The 14,466-nt window shown below is 32.6% G+C and overlaps 1 protein-coding gene across 2 annotated transcripts; it reads left to right on the top strand.

The window, feature by feature from the left end:
• Positions 1-6,650: 6,650 nt before the first annotated feature.
• LOC145801056 (uncharacterized) lies at positions 6,651-13,428 on the top strand. Of its 2 annotated transcripts, XM_082891236.1 has the most exons (4): positions 6,651-7,388; positions 7,680-8,586; positions 12,299-12,410; positions 12,738-13,376. In XM_082891236.1, the coding sequence occupies exons 2-4, from the start codon at positions 8,564-8,566 to the stop codon at positions 13,134-13,136; spliced, it is 534 nt and encodes a 177-aa protein (XP_082747362.1). In that variant the 5' UTR covers positions 6,651-7,388; positions 7,680-8,563; the 3' UTR covers positions 13,137-13,376. The 2 variants fall into 2 exon arrangements, with proteins under 2 accessions (XP_082747362.1, XP_082747361.1); XM_082891235.1 differs by having other exon boundaries at positions 12,299-13,428.
• Positions 13,429-14,466: the final 1,038 nt, after the last annotated feature.

Raw genomic sequence — 14,466 nt, 5'->3', positions numbered from 1 at the left:
AGACAAAGAAGGTGGCTGGAATTGATAAAAGACTATAACCTGCAAATCTTGTATCATCTGGGAAAGGCTAATATAATTGCTAACGCATTGAGCAGAAAATCAATCGGGAACTTAGCATGTTTGCTTACTGGGCAAAGAGAATTGTTATGTGATTTGGAAAGAAATAGGATTGAAATTGTTTTGCGTGAACATGGTGGAGTTTTAGCCGTCATTTTTGCACAACCAGCAATGATTGAGGAGATTAAGGAAAAACAACTAGATGATGAATTTTTTAAAAAGATTGTTGAGGAAATTGATTCAAAACCGAGACCCAGATTTGTTTTTGAGAATAGCGTATTGAAATTTCAGAGTAGACTTTGTGTGCCGGACCATTCTGAACTGAGGAAGTGTATCATAACTGAATCAAATTATTCTAAATTTGCTATGCATCCGGGAAACACGAAGATGTACCATAACCTAAAACAGAATTTTTGATGGCCTGGCATGAAGAAGTGTATTGCCGATTTTGTAACCTAATGTTTACGTTGCCAACAAGTGAAAGCTGAACATCAACGACTCGCTAGATTACTTCAGTCGTTTTCAATACCGGAATGGAAATGGGAGCATATCATGATCGACTTCATTGTCAGACTACCTCTCTCATCTAGAGGTATGGATTCTATTTGGGTCATTGTTGATCGTTTAACTAAGTCTGCTCACTTTTTACCTGTTAAGACTTTTTACAATGCGGGTAGATTAGCTAATATCTATATTGATGAGATTGTGAGACTGCATGTAGTGCCTATATCAATAGTTTCAAACAGAGATTCAAAGTGCACTTCAAGATTCTGGCAAAGTTTGCAATAGGCCTTAGGGATTGAATTGAGGCTTAATAGTGCATATCATCCATAAACAGACGGTCAGGCAGAACGAACTATTCAGATATTGGAAGATATGTTGAGAATGTGTGTGTTGGATTTCCAAGGAAAATGGGAAACTTATCTGCCTTTGGCTGAGTTTGTGTATAACAACAATTATCATTCGAGTATTGGCATGTCACTTTATAAAGCTCTTTATGGAAGAAAATGTTGATCACCAATCTGTTGGGCCGAAGTAGGCGATAGACCTTTGTTAGGACCCGAGCTTGTGCAAGAAACGACTGAGAAAGTAAAAGTGATTTAGCAACGGTTGAAAACCACACAAAGTCGTCAAAAAAGTTACGCAGATGTCCGAAGAATGGATAGAGAATATGAAGTGGACGACCGTGTGTTTATCAAGGTGACTCCAATGAAAAGGAAAACATAGTTCAGAGCAAAGAGAAAGTTGGCGCCTCGCTATATTGGACCGTATAAGATTATAGAGAAGATCAATCCGGTAACCTATGGCCTTACCTCAAGTCATGGAGTATATTTATAAAGTTTTCCATATCTCAATGCTTTGAGATTACCTAAGAGATTTGTTACATGTTATTAAGCCGACTCATGTACTTTTGAAAGATGTCTTTACCTACGAGAACGGCCAATCCAAATTGTTAATCGCCAGATCAAACAATTGAGGAATAAAGAAATCCCATTAGTGAAAGTTGACTAGCAACAACATGGAGGGACATATGCGACTTGGGAAAAAGAATAAGATATGATGGAAATGTATCCAGAATTGTTTCCACTGGATCTTATGTTCGATGATAATGAAGGTAACTAAAAGTTTGAAGGACCAAACTCTTTAAGGGGGAAAGACTGTAACAACCCCGATCCATAATTAGCCGTTAATCTGTAATTAAGGATGCCTAATAAGTATTTCAGATGAAATTATGAGTTAATTGCGCATTTTGTGTGTTAATTGTGTTCATATCTGTCTGTCGTAGAATTATCTGTTTAGAATTCTATTTTGATATGAAAATTGAAGGCCTTATCGGCATCCGAACACGAAATTGACTAGGTCAACGTATTATTTAGAATTTTTAGAGCCTTAAGGTATGTTAAATTAGAATTCGATTCAGAACCAAATAATTAGAATAAATTAAATAAAATTGAGTTGAATTAATTAACTTTAACCATACTTAATTAAATCCCACTAATTAAGCCTATATAAGGCTAAGACAAATTCTAGAACACACTCAACATTCCTTCATCAACCTTGAACATCAAGAAAAACGTAGGGGAGGGAGAGAGGGAGGGAGGGAGAGAGAGAGAGAGAAAGTTGAATTCAAGCTAGAAAAAGGAGAATTAAAGAGGATTTGGAGGAGAATCAAACTACTAAACTTGTGAATTCAAGACACTAGGTAAGAATTCAACTCTTAAACCTTGTATTGAAGACATCAAGTGCATGAATTCAAGAGGTTTTAGTGAGCTTTAGTGATTAAACATAAGAATTAAGCTTAGAATGTAGAATTGAGAATCAATCCATGCATGCATGCATAATTCATGGATTTTGAGTTTGAATTTCGACCAATTCTTACAAGAGTTTATTTTTGTCAAATTATGAGGGCTCATTATGATTTCATACTTGAATACTTCATTTGTCCATCTTTTGGAAGTTTGGAGTTCAAATCATTACATGCATACATGCAACATGAAGTTTCAAGTATGATTTTGAAGAATTGGTATACTTTTGGGCCTTGGTTTTGGGAATTGATCTTCATTTCAGGTTTTTATACAAGTTTCCAAGTGTTTTCTTAGGTTTTGACCCAAAAGAATGAGTTTTGATTCATTGAAGCTGAGTTTTGAACTTTGAATGCAATTTTGGAAATTCTAGAATTTGCACAATTCGCTCGAGCGATGAACACTTTGCTCAAGCACGCTTTGAAGGCTCACAGAACTTCACCACAACAATGGATGAACACAGAACTGCTTTGGTGGATTGGTGAAATGGTGGATTGCTGGAATTGGCTCTATAAGTTGAAGCTCTATTTGTGTCCAGTCAATTTTGTTACAAACATATTCTTCAAAGGTGAGTTTAGTTTGATTTGGATTTGTGGAATGGTAATATTGCATAGATTGTTATTGATAGTGATAATGATAAAGATGATGATGGAGATGAGGATGTGGGTGATATTTTTTTTGTTTTTAAAGTGATTGATTTTTTTTTTTGGATTTCTAATTCTATTGCAGCCATTATTTCTAATTTTTTGTCAATCAGTGTGAATGTTTACATTTCGTATTATTTAAAAGTCTAAGAAATAAGTGTTGGAATATAGATATGAACATAATTATATATTTTGCAAGATGTGAATGTTCACATATCATTGATTATTTGTTACTATACTTGTTGTTTGAATAATCATTTTTTTTCCACTAAACAATTGAAATGGTCTTTTTTTTTTCTTTCAATTTTGTTTCATGTTACATTGTGAATGTTCACATTAATATGAATTTAGGTAGCGCTTGGTAAAGTTTGAGAATAGAGTTTTATTTTGAGTTTATGAGTTTTGAAATTATGATTTGAGTGTGGAAAATTTGTTTAGTTATGAGTTTTGAAAAGAGTTTGAATTGAGTTTGAAATTTTTGATGTGACATATGATATTTGATTCAAAAACTTACAATTCATAACCAAACACACAACTCAAAATTCTATTAAAAGCTCATCAAAAGTTTTAAAAATTTTGAAAATTATTTTTTATTTAAAATATAAAAAAATAACATGTGCCAATTGCAACAAAAAAAAAAAAAACAAACAAACAAACAAACAAACAAACACTGTTTCGGTCAACTGGCCGAACATTCAGAGGGATGTCTGGGCAACCCAAATTTCAAAATTCAAATCTCGCCTAGAAAGTGTTTTCAAAAGTGGGTATGGAAATGTATTTATATTTTTTTGTTAAGGCCTCAAGTCTTTTGTCAACCCCTTTCTCTCTCTCTCTAAATTGGAGTTCTTGGACGAAAGTAGACCTAGATTTCAATCTTCATCTTCTTCTCTCTCTCTCTCTCTCTCTCTCTCTCTCTCTTTCTTCTTCTCTTCGTCCTCTCTCTCTTCTTCCTCCAATCTGAGCCCCTCAAATCCATCCTCTTTTGGTTTGCCCTCTCTCTCCTGCTCGGCCTTCTCGCCTCCTCTACCGCCACTGGCGGCAACATTCGCGTCAGCCTCGGAAAACTCATCGATCTACCCCTCTCTAAACTGACCACCTAGATCCGGCGACGACACGATGATGAAGAGCTATTCGGCGTCGATCGTGACTCCTCCAGCGTCAATCCTCCTCCTCCGGCCTTGATCCAACGTCGATACTTTTTCTCCGGCGTCGATCTTTCTCCTTCAGCCTCGATCCTGGATTCTTTGAACAACAAAGTGAAGAAAGAAGATGAGTAGAGTTAGAGATAACGTATATATTACCGTTGTAGTTGGGAAATTGAAAAATGCTCATCCGCAGATTCAAACCATGGTCTGTGTTACTGTAGCTCTGCGTTTTTGGGCTTCCGTTTTCTGTTTAAAAACCAATGTAAACTCATTTTTTGAGTTTGCAATTTTCCTCAAATTTACAAACTGAAACAATCATTTATAAACCAAAAAAAATTATCCAACAAATTTTTATGATAGCTTTTAAAATTTTTGTAAATATAAATTGAAAATTGAAAAAAAAAGGTTACCAAACAGCCCCTATTGATTCGTTTTTTTTATTTTTATTTTTTTATAGGTAAATTAGGTTTGATTAAAATATGAATTGCTTCTTGTGGTTCTGAAAATTACATTTCGCTTTCTGAGATTTTGAATTTCATAATAAATCATTCATTTAGTTATTAATCATTAAATCAACTAATAATTTTTAATGATATTACAAATAAATCATTAAATCCATTAACAGTTTTTAATGATATTACAAATATATTTCAATTAATAATTTAGATAATTTTATTATTGTAGAGGAGTGCAATTATGAATTTCATTTTTTTAGTTAATTATGTTAAATAAAAAAAATTTGACAAAAGAATATTTATAATTTTTCAAATTACAGGAATAATCTGTATTTTAAACAAACTTCAAAGGCGTATTTGTAATTTACCCTTTTTTTTTGTTATTATTATTATTATTATTTTTTATAATGCTTGCTTATGTGAGTGCGTGAGCTGTCAATGCTTTATTTAGAGGAATTTTAATATATATTTCTTTAAAAATAGTGTACTATATGTATTCTTAATTATGTTATTTTTTTTTTAGTTATGATAATTTTTTAATTATATCTCATATTGTATTTAGTTATGAGATATATTTTTTAGTTATAACTCAAAAAATTAAAATTATGCTACTTTTTTTTTTAATTATAAGGTGCATTTGAAGAGTGTTAGCATAATTTTTCCCTAATTTAGAACTATTAATAAATTTGTAAGTAAGCGTAGCATTATTGTTGAAATTTTTATATTTAAAAAATAAGATAAATTACACTTTGCCTTTTTATGTTTAGTTACTTTTCTATTTTGATTTTTAAATTTTTTTTCTCACTGACCTTTCATATTTCAAGTTTTTCTCAATTTACTATTAAAATTAATTTCTATTAAAAATTAGACAAAAAAATATTGACAATCATGTGACATAAAAATATTTTATTATATATAACTCATATCTCTGACATAAAGTTAAATTTCAATATAATAATATATTTTATATTATATGACAGTTATTAGGATATTTTTTTGTCTACTTTTGAATAGAAATTAAATTTAGTAATAAATTAAAAAAATTTAAAATAAAAAAGATCAAAGTAAAAAATAAATAAATTTAAAGAAATAAAATAAAAAATTGGTCAAATATAAAGTGACAAATTATAATTTATCCTAAAAAAATTATGGGATTTCACATGTAAAAGAAAGAGAAATGAGAAGGACATAAGAGAGATTTGTTTGAGAAGTTAGTTATTTTAGTAGATTATTTTAATTTTTAGTTATTTTAATATGTTAAAATTGTTGGACTTGGAAAGAGGGTTATATTTTTTTTTATAATTAGATGTGATATTTATGAGATAAAAAATAAAATAATTATAAATTTAATATAATATTTTGTCTTATTATTATTTTAATTTATTTTATGATTTTATAAATTTTAGTCAAAAAAAATAGTCAAAAAAATTCAAACTCAACTTGCCAACCATGGAGAGAGAAGAGAGAAAGAAAAAGAGGGTTGAAAAAATTCCACTTCTGGGTTGGTTCTCTTATAATTATTTTTAATGCAATGAACCTTCAACGAATTCAACCCTTTGATCTCTTTGGACCTTTCCTTTCTGTATAGACCTAATAAAAAGTAAATAGTGCAATAACAAAGGTGATGGCCCCCTGTTGACGGAGAATTGGGATCCTCCGTTTGCACTCCCTTTCTATATCTTTCCTTATAAGGTTTTTGGACTCACTTTTAAGTCTAGTTTTGATAATCTGAACCGTTCATATTTTAAGATTTATTCATTATATTATACCTATAAAAAATTAAGTTGATCGAATATCAGAAAGCATGTGCTCGGAAAACTGTTTATTAAATTCTTTAAAAAAATAGTTTTTAGTTCGATTTTTTCGAACACATACTTTCTGAAATCCGATCAACTTGATTTTTTACAGGTATGATATAATGAATAAATTTTAAAATATTAACAATTTGAATTATCAAAATTTAGCTTAAAAATGGGCCCGAAGGCCCTGCAAAGCGGGAGTACAAGGAGGGAGCGCAATGAGAGGATCTTGACTCTGATGGTGACACTGCAGGTCCGTCTGATAATGTTTGTCACCACCCATTGTCTAAAGTGTAGATACCCGTGTGAACACGCAAAATACCCCCACACCCATCTTTCGTTGCCATCTATATTTTGTGTTCCCGTTGCCATCTATGTTTTGTGCTGCTATCTATCATCTTTCCTATGTTCTGAATTTTGCGTTGATGAGATGGCTAAAATACCTTTGCTGCAGCAAGCTCACCACCGCCGGTTTCCGATGGCACTTGTCAGGAACACCGCCGATCTCAGCCGTCTTCTGCCGCCGCTGGCGATTGTGTTGAATCTGGCTTTTCTCTCCCCGAAACGTCTCAGATCTACAACTGGTGGTGGTGATTCTCGCTCTTTCCCTCTCTTACCGATGTCACTCGTCAGGATCTCAGCCCTCTTCGGCCGCCGCTGGCGATTGTGTTGAATATGGCTTTTCTCTCACTAATCTCGCCGAAGCATCTCAGATCTGCGTATGATGGTGATGATTCTCGCTCTTTCCCTCTCTATAGTCTTTCTTTCTCTCTAATCTCTCAGAAACATTTCAGATTTGAGTTTAATCTGCTGTCTGACGTCCGAAATTAGGTTTTTATTTGATAAAAATTTGTATTATTAAAATCTGTTTGTTTTTCTGGTGGCGAGTGTCGGGTCTGTACGAGTCGACTCGAAAGACGAGGTCTCCGTTGCAATCGTAGACAGTGAAGCCATTGCCAGAGAAGAAAAGAGAGGTTTAAAAACGGTGAGATGGGTTTCTTCTTCATATATGAATCCATCTTCAATAACAACCCCACCTTTCATTTTTAATTCACAATCTTTCAGGGTTTTTGAAGATTTTCAATCCAATCTCTTTCTGGGTGTGTGTGCTTGTATATATATATATATGGCTCTAGACTCCCAAGTTTACTGAAACATGATTAAATCTGTTTGTTTTTGTGGCTTGTGTTTGCGGAGACTCAACATGATTAAATCTGTTATATCCGATCTGCAGTTTTTGTGGATTGTACTTGATAATATGCTATTGAATTTGCAGGGACTCCCAAGTTTGCTAAAATATGGAGCCCTTGTTATCCTTTTGAAGTTTTTTCCGGTGTTCTTTCGGTTTTCCGGAAGATTTGATGGTGTTTGGTGTGTGGGAAGGTTCACGCGCTGTGTTGGCCGGCTAAGTATTGAAGATCCTTCTAGAGCATGGTTTAGAAGAGTCAAATTGGGCCTGACGATGAGTCGGGCTGGGCCCAGATCTCGTGGGCCAAATGGGTTTTGAATCTCCTTTTAGAGCGGGTTTTGGAATGGTCACATTGGGCCCGACGATGAGTCGAGTTAAGCCCAGCTCATCTCCAATCCCATGTCCAAATCCTGATTGCAAAAGCACGACCCGACAAAACACCCACCCCCATTTTAGTTTTAATTTTCTGAATTCATTTTTTTAGAAATTGAGTTTTTATTTTTTTATTTTTAGTGAATATTTTTAAAATTTTGAACAATTTTTTTAGAACATATTAAAAATTAAAATATGAAAAAAATATTTTAGAAATTAATAAATACATCAAAATATGAAAAATATGCTGAATTTATATATATATATATATATATTTGCATTTTTTTTGGTATTTAGTGAATTTTGTAAAGATTTTTTCACAAAAGTTATATTTTCAAGTGTATTTAAGTTAAGTGTGTTTAAAAACTAAAAAAAATTGAAATAGAAAAAATAAAAATGGAGAATTTTCTAAAAATTAAATTTTGGAAACCAAAACCAAGTAGTAGAGTGGATTACATTGCTGACTCGCGTAGACTTGTACATCTTTAGCTGGTTTTGGGAAAGTTGTTTTTAGATCAGTGACTCTATCTCTCTCTCTCTCTCTGGGACTGATTCTGGTTTCATATCTCTGGTCTCTTGGAATTTTGGGCGAATTGAAAATGGAGAACCCCGAGCATCAAAGGTTAGTTCAGTCAACTCTCTCAGTCCGTTTTACATAGCTAATATTGGATTCTAATTGTAATGATTAATTTTATTGGAGAAAAACAATTTCCATAACTTCAGAGAGTTGGATTGATGGTGGATCAAATTGTGGGTAGCAAAGGTGGATTGCCAGAGGAAATAGCAGAGCTGGTTGTGCTTTGGTGGAGATGGAGGTTGAGTGTGGTCGTGTAGTTGACAGAATGAAGAGAAAAAAAGAAGAAAGAGAAAGGTGGTCGATGAGAGAAGGATGAAGAGTAATTTAGGATGAGTGATGTGTGAGAGGTGCAAAAAAAGGCAATGAAACATTGCCATGAGTGCCATATAGTTTAACATTCTTAACAGACTATGGATGGATTGCTTAAATTCTACTTGATTTAAAAATTTAGGGTTTATACTGTAATAATTAAGAAGTTAGGGTTTAAATTGTTACAATGATCAAACCTTAGCGTTTTATTTTATTTTATTTTTTAAAGTTGAAATTTACCCTTTTTAGATAAATATTCAAAACATTTTTTCCTCTATGTACGGCCTTCCTTCTATTTATCCTCTCCTTTTCTCAATCATTTTTTTTCCGTCTCTCTCTAACTATCGATGCCTTGAATGGCATCAACTACAACCATTATTCGTTCCTCCTACACCACATATTACCCCTTACACCACATTTCCACCTCCATTGCACCATAGCAATGCCATACTACCATATATGACCACTGCATTGCCGTACCAGGCACTTCACCACCGGTCCACCAGCTCATGGCTACCGGTTACCACACCACTCTAGTGCACTAGGTACTTCTGGCATATGACGCGTATGCAAAAGTACTATGCTGAGTGCGGGTATGACATGTTTGTCGAAGTATACATGCTTTATAATAGGTTTAATTTAAGAAACCTTACTTTTGTAATTTTAAGAATAATACATTTTTTAATGTATTGTTCACTCAAAATATTTGTATTTTCTATTACTATTTTTTTTCCTGTCTATATTTAAAGACGTTAAAAAGTCTTGTGATACACTATACGATATGCTATGTGATTTAGAAAGATAAAAAAAATGATACACAATTCGTATCTCAATTTGACAACAATGATCCTAGTGGCTGTTAGGGGATGGAAAATATACTAATTTGTTATGATGGTATCTACCACCACTAGTTTGTGGTTCTAACAAAATCTTAGTCGACATGGTCATGTTCTGATATGTTATGATATGCATTCTCCGGATGGGCCTTATCACTATGTTTGGCAATGGAAATGCATTAAATATGTTATGCTTAAAATGCAAATTAAGCTTCTAAGATTTTCGTAGACTTACAATTATTGAAATAGGAGATATCCTTGTCCTAAAATAGCTTTGCTGTATCATTGTTTATTGGGCTTTGGCTCACCTCTCTTCCCTATAAATTTAGGTCATAGTGATATAAAACATAATGATTTTGTGTTTAAAGCTATGTGCATATCTATATATAGATGCTTGTATGCCTAGATGTTGAATGGAAGGGTTAGATGTTTGAGATCTTTGTACACATTCAGCTTTGGAAAGAACAAGTTTGTTTTTTCTCTTCTCTTTATAATATCTTGTGCTCCTTGTGTTTGAGGCTGGGAAGGTATAATAAATGGTAGTGAATGTTTCATTTCATTTATTTATACAATTGTTCTAAATGGATGTTTTTGGGATAATCAAGCCAAGGAAATTAAAATGTTTCCACCGCGTAATCAATTATACCTCAAAATATATAGGGGTGTTACATGTTTGTATGACTATTGATTGTTCACTACTCTCTCAGTTTGGAATTGGATAGGGCCATGATGCGCGATATGCAATGGATACATATGTGTGTGTATTTCTTGACATACAAGCACACATAAATCAGTATGTATATGGAAGTTGTAACCTTGATTTTTTGGAAGCATTCAATTTGTGTTATATATGTGAATATGTAGATATATGCATGCATTCCTCTCTATCAAATACAAAAAATATTTAGAAAACAAATGGTATATTTAGAAGAGGAAGAGAGATGGATGGGTAAGATTGTCATTTCAGTTTATAAGGCCAAGTTTGACATCTTTAAAAAAAGTTAAAAAGTTAAAAAGTCACTATCCTATTTCACATCATCTTATTTAAGTCACATCACCTCTCTATCACATCACTTCAAACCCAATCCATATTTTATAAAAAGTCAAAAAGTGCACTTACTTATAACATCTCAAACAACCCCTAAATTTGCATGTGACTTGCATATGTTCAATTTTGCGATAGACTATCAAAGGGGCACAGGATCTGAGTTTAACGGGTGTACCCATTAGGTAATATAATTTAGGGGGTGTGAGTTCAAATGGGTCATAGTTGAGGGTTGCCTATATAAATATTCAAAGAAAACAAATAAAAAGGAAAGAAAGTAAGAAAAGAGGAGGAAACTAAAAGAAAAAACTCAACTTAGCTAAAAGGAATGGAAATGTACCTCCATGAATGTGTATACGTAGAAATGTGTGTATGTAAAATTGTGTTACAACTCTTTCATAACCTTTTTGTCAGATTTGCTTTTCTCAAAAATTGACTGTTGGATTTTTTACTCTTTTCATAGCCATAATATATACCATATTACCAAATTTCCAGCCCGACAAAGATTAAGAATTTAAGAGCCATCTCGTAGTTATGTCCACATTTCTTCACAGAATACAACTCTGATAGGAGGGCTTGTAGATGAGAGCTCTATCTATTTCTGTTCAACTTGAAATTTTCATGTGCAATTTATGGAAGAAATACTTAAATCGTAGTTTGTGGAGTTAAGATCCAATAAGAAGTCATGAATGGATGTAAGACTAAAAACTCTATATCAAGCATAGTTGATTATGTCCCATACGTAATGTTTATATGTGATGTGTATGTAAGTTTACATATTTAATAATATATGGATGGTATATTTATATATATGAAATAAATGTGTATATGCTTAAATTTACATGATATAAAATAAACTCGTATGCAAGGAAAAAAAAGCACTCAAAATGCAAACCCACTAACCTATGTAAGTTTACATATTTAATAATATATGGATGGTATATTTATATATATGAAATAAATGTGTATATGCTTAAATTTACATGATATAAAATAAACTCGTATGCAAGGAAAAAAAAGCACTCAAAATGCAAACCCACTAACCTGAAGGAGGAGAATATCATGTATGTTTAGATTAACATCATGTGCTAATTGGTCAAGTGATTTAAGTATCTTTTTTGATGTGTAATTTATGTAGACTAAAAGTTGTGTTTTATTGGGGAAATGTGGCCTAAGTTGTTGGGGTGCCCCCTTAGGAGACTCTAGTGGTAAAGTATCTTCTTTTAACTTCAAGCCTTAATTTGCCCAAGTGTTGCATAATTAATTAATTAATTTTTATTTATTTCTTTTTAATCTATTTCTTGCCCCATGCTGCTAGGACTGCATACAGGCATCCTTTAAACATCAAGGTTTCCAAATGCGACCTTACATGTAAAAATAAATAAACCTAAACCACTAACTGGTAGCGGATTTGGCTGGGTTCCTGTGTCTGAGTTGGCATTGCATTTGCCACCCCTTGATCATACCTAGTGCATTTTTACTGCTTTTATTGTGCATTCAATTGTATTGCAGTTAACCCTTTATTTTGTATTCTAATGCCCGTTTCATTCTCTTGTGATGGTTGTAGGGAGCGGGCAGCTAACTTTGATAAATTCCACAGAATGTGTTGGGTTTTCATTGGATTGCTGGCTACTATTCTCCAAACAATGTATCAACCATTTGAAACACATTATCGAGAGGTGGTAGCATTCATTTCCACTATAACGATCTATTTTTTATCATTGTTGGCTGAATTTGTACAACAAACCTATGGCATAAATCTTGTGATAGTGAACAAATTAAGTTCGTTCTTGGGTGTACTTGCTGTTTTTTTGCTGGTACTGATCATTGTGCCAGCCATAGGGTGGTTGGTTTTGGGCATATGGGGCTGTGTTCTTGGAATTGTTGTACGTAACTCGTTATTTCAGATCAAAAGTGACTTTGTTAACACTGTTGAAGAAATTAGAAGGGTAATGAATACATTGAGGAATGGCAATGCAAATGAGCAACAAGTTAATGGAATGCAGGGTGAAAATCTCGATGCTGTTGAAGAAATTAGAAGGGTTAATACATTGAGGAATGACAATGCAAATGAGCAACAAGTTAATGGAATGCTGGTTGAATTTCTCAACACTGTTGAAGAAATTAGAAGAAGGGTAATGGATACATCGAGGAATGGCAATGCAAATGAGCAAGAAGTTAATGGAATGCAGGATGAACTTCTCGAAGCTGTTGAAGAAATTAGAAGTGCAATGAATGCATTGAGGAATGGCAATGCAAATGAGCAACAAGTTAATGGAATGCATGATGAACTTCTCAAAGCTGTTGAAGAAATTAGAAGGGCAATGAGAATGGCAATGCAAATGAGCAACGAGTATGGAATGCAGGATGAAAATCAGCATCAGCATCACGAACTGCCTGTGTAATTTATGTTCATGCTGAACCAAGCTTGGGTGTTTGGTGTCTAATTTGTTGGAGACATTGTTACCAATTTCCACTGTCTGTAAGAAATAGCTCATCCCCGCCCTGGGGTAGCTTGTTATGTATGTTGTGCTCCGCTTGTTTTTCTGTTATTTAAGGAGGTCCCAAGATACTGCTACAAGTAGAAGGATGCCACTGGAATTAAAATGTGGAAATAATTTGGAGTACGTATTTTTTTGTTTGTCTATTTGAAATCTTATTTTAAAACGAAAAAGAACAAGAAAATCAAAACCAAAATAGTTTGTGATAGATTAGTGGATTTGAATCACCAATGTGTAGTTGTGTACTACCCAACAACCTTGGTTCATTTTCAGAGGAATTCTATCACGCGTTGAGCCCTGGTTAAGGGTATTATTTGTATAAAGTCTTCTGAAATTCACAGTGGTAAGGGTAGTATTTGTATAAAGTCTTCTGAAATTCAATGCGTTAATATATGTATGGTATATATTCTTAGATATATTAAGTATTGATTTTTTAGATATATTCACCTTTCAGAAAATTTTACATTCTTATTTTTCGTATTTTTTTGTTTTTACTGAATTTTTAAAATATTTTATGTAATTTTTTTATTTTTTAGACACACCTAACATAAATATACCTAAAAAGTAAAAAAATTGTAAAATATTTTTTTAAAAATTCATTAAATACCAAAAATATAAAAAAAATACAAGAATTTAGTATATTTTTTGTATTTTTATGTATTTCTTAATTTTTTAAAATATTTTTTCACAATTTTTTTACTTTTTAGACACATCTAAGTAAGATGCATCTAAAAAAGTAAAAAAAATGTTTAAAATTTTAAAAATATTTACTAAAAACAAAAAAATACGAAAATCAAAAAACTTAGATTTTAAAAAACTTAATCCAGAAAACTCAAACCAAACACAGTGATTTGTATTGTCATAGTTAGGTTTCTTGTAGGATACTCTTTCTCATAATAGGATATTCTTGTAGGATACTCTTTCTCATAATAGGATATTCTTTTTCAGGTTATATATACAGGTCTTCTATTATATAAGATTAATTCATTTAATATAATATATATTATTTTTTCCCTTTTTTTACTATTCTAACATAGTATCAGAGTTAGGTTAAGTACCTAATAATTTTGTTTTACCGGCAGGCGGTGGTAGCTTTGCCTTGGCCGCCAATCGGATCTTATTCCATTTTGCTACTATATTTTCTTTTCAGCATTGCTCTGTGGCGATCTTTCTCTGTCTACTAGTTTATTCATATCTCTATCATATTTTTTTTACTCACAATCTATTTTTTTGT

Source organism: Camellia sinensis, chromosome 10 (genome assembly GCF_055761805.1).
Source record: "Camellia sinensis isolate YWXY chromosome 10, ASM5576180v1, whole genome shotgun sequence".
NCBI lineage: Eukaryota > Viridiplantae > Streptophyta > Magnoliopsida > Ericales > Theaceae > Camellia > Camellia sinensis.
This window is presented reverse-complemented; position numbering and strand designations above follow the sequence as displayed.

Bases quoted from the DNA above. Each gene is read 5' to 3' on its own strand.
- LOC145801056 (XM_082891235.1), top strand. From the start codon at position 8,564: ATGGAGAACCCCGAGCATCAAAG. The intron at 8,587-12,298 runs GTTAGTTCAGTC...TGATGGTTGTAG, and splicing joins GAGAACCCCGAGCATCAAAG to GGAGCGGGCAGCTAACTTTG.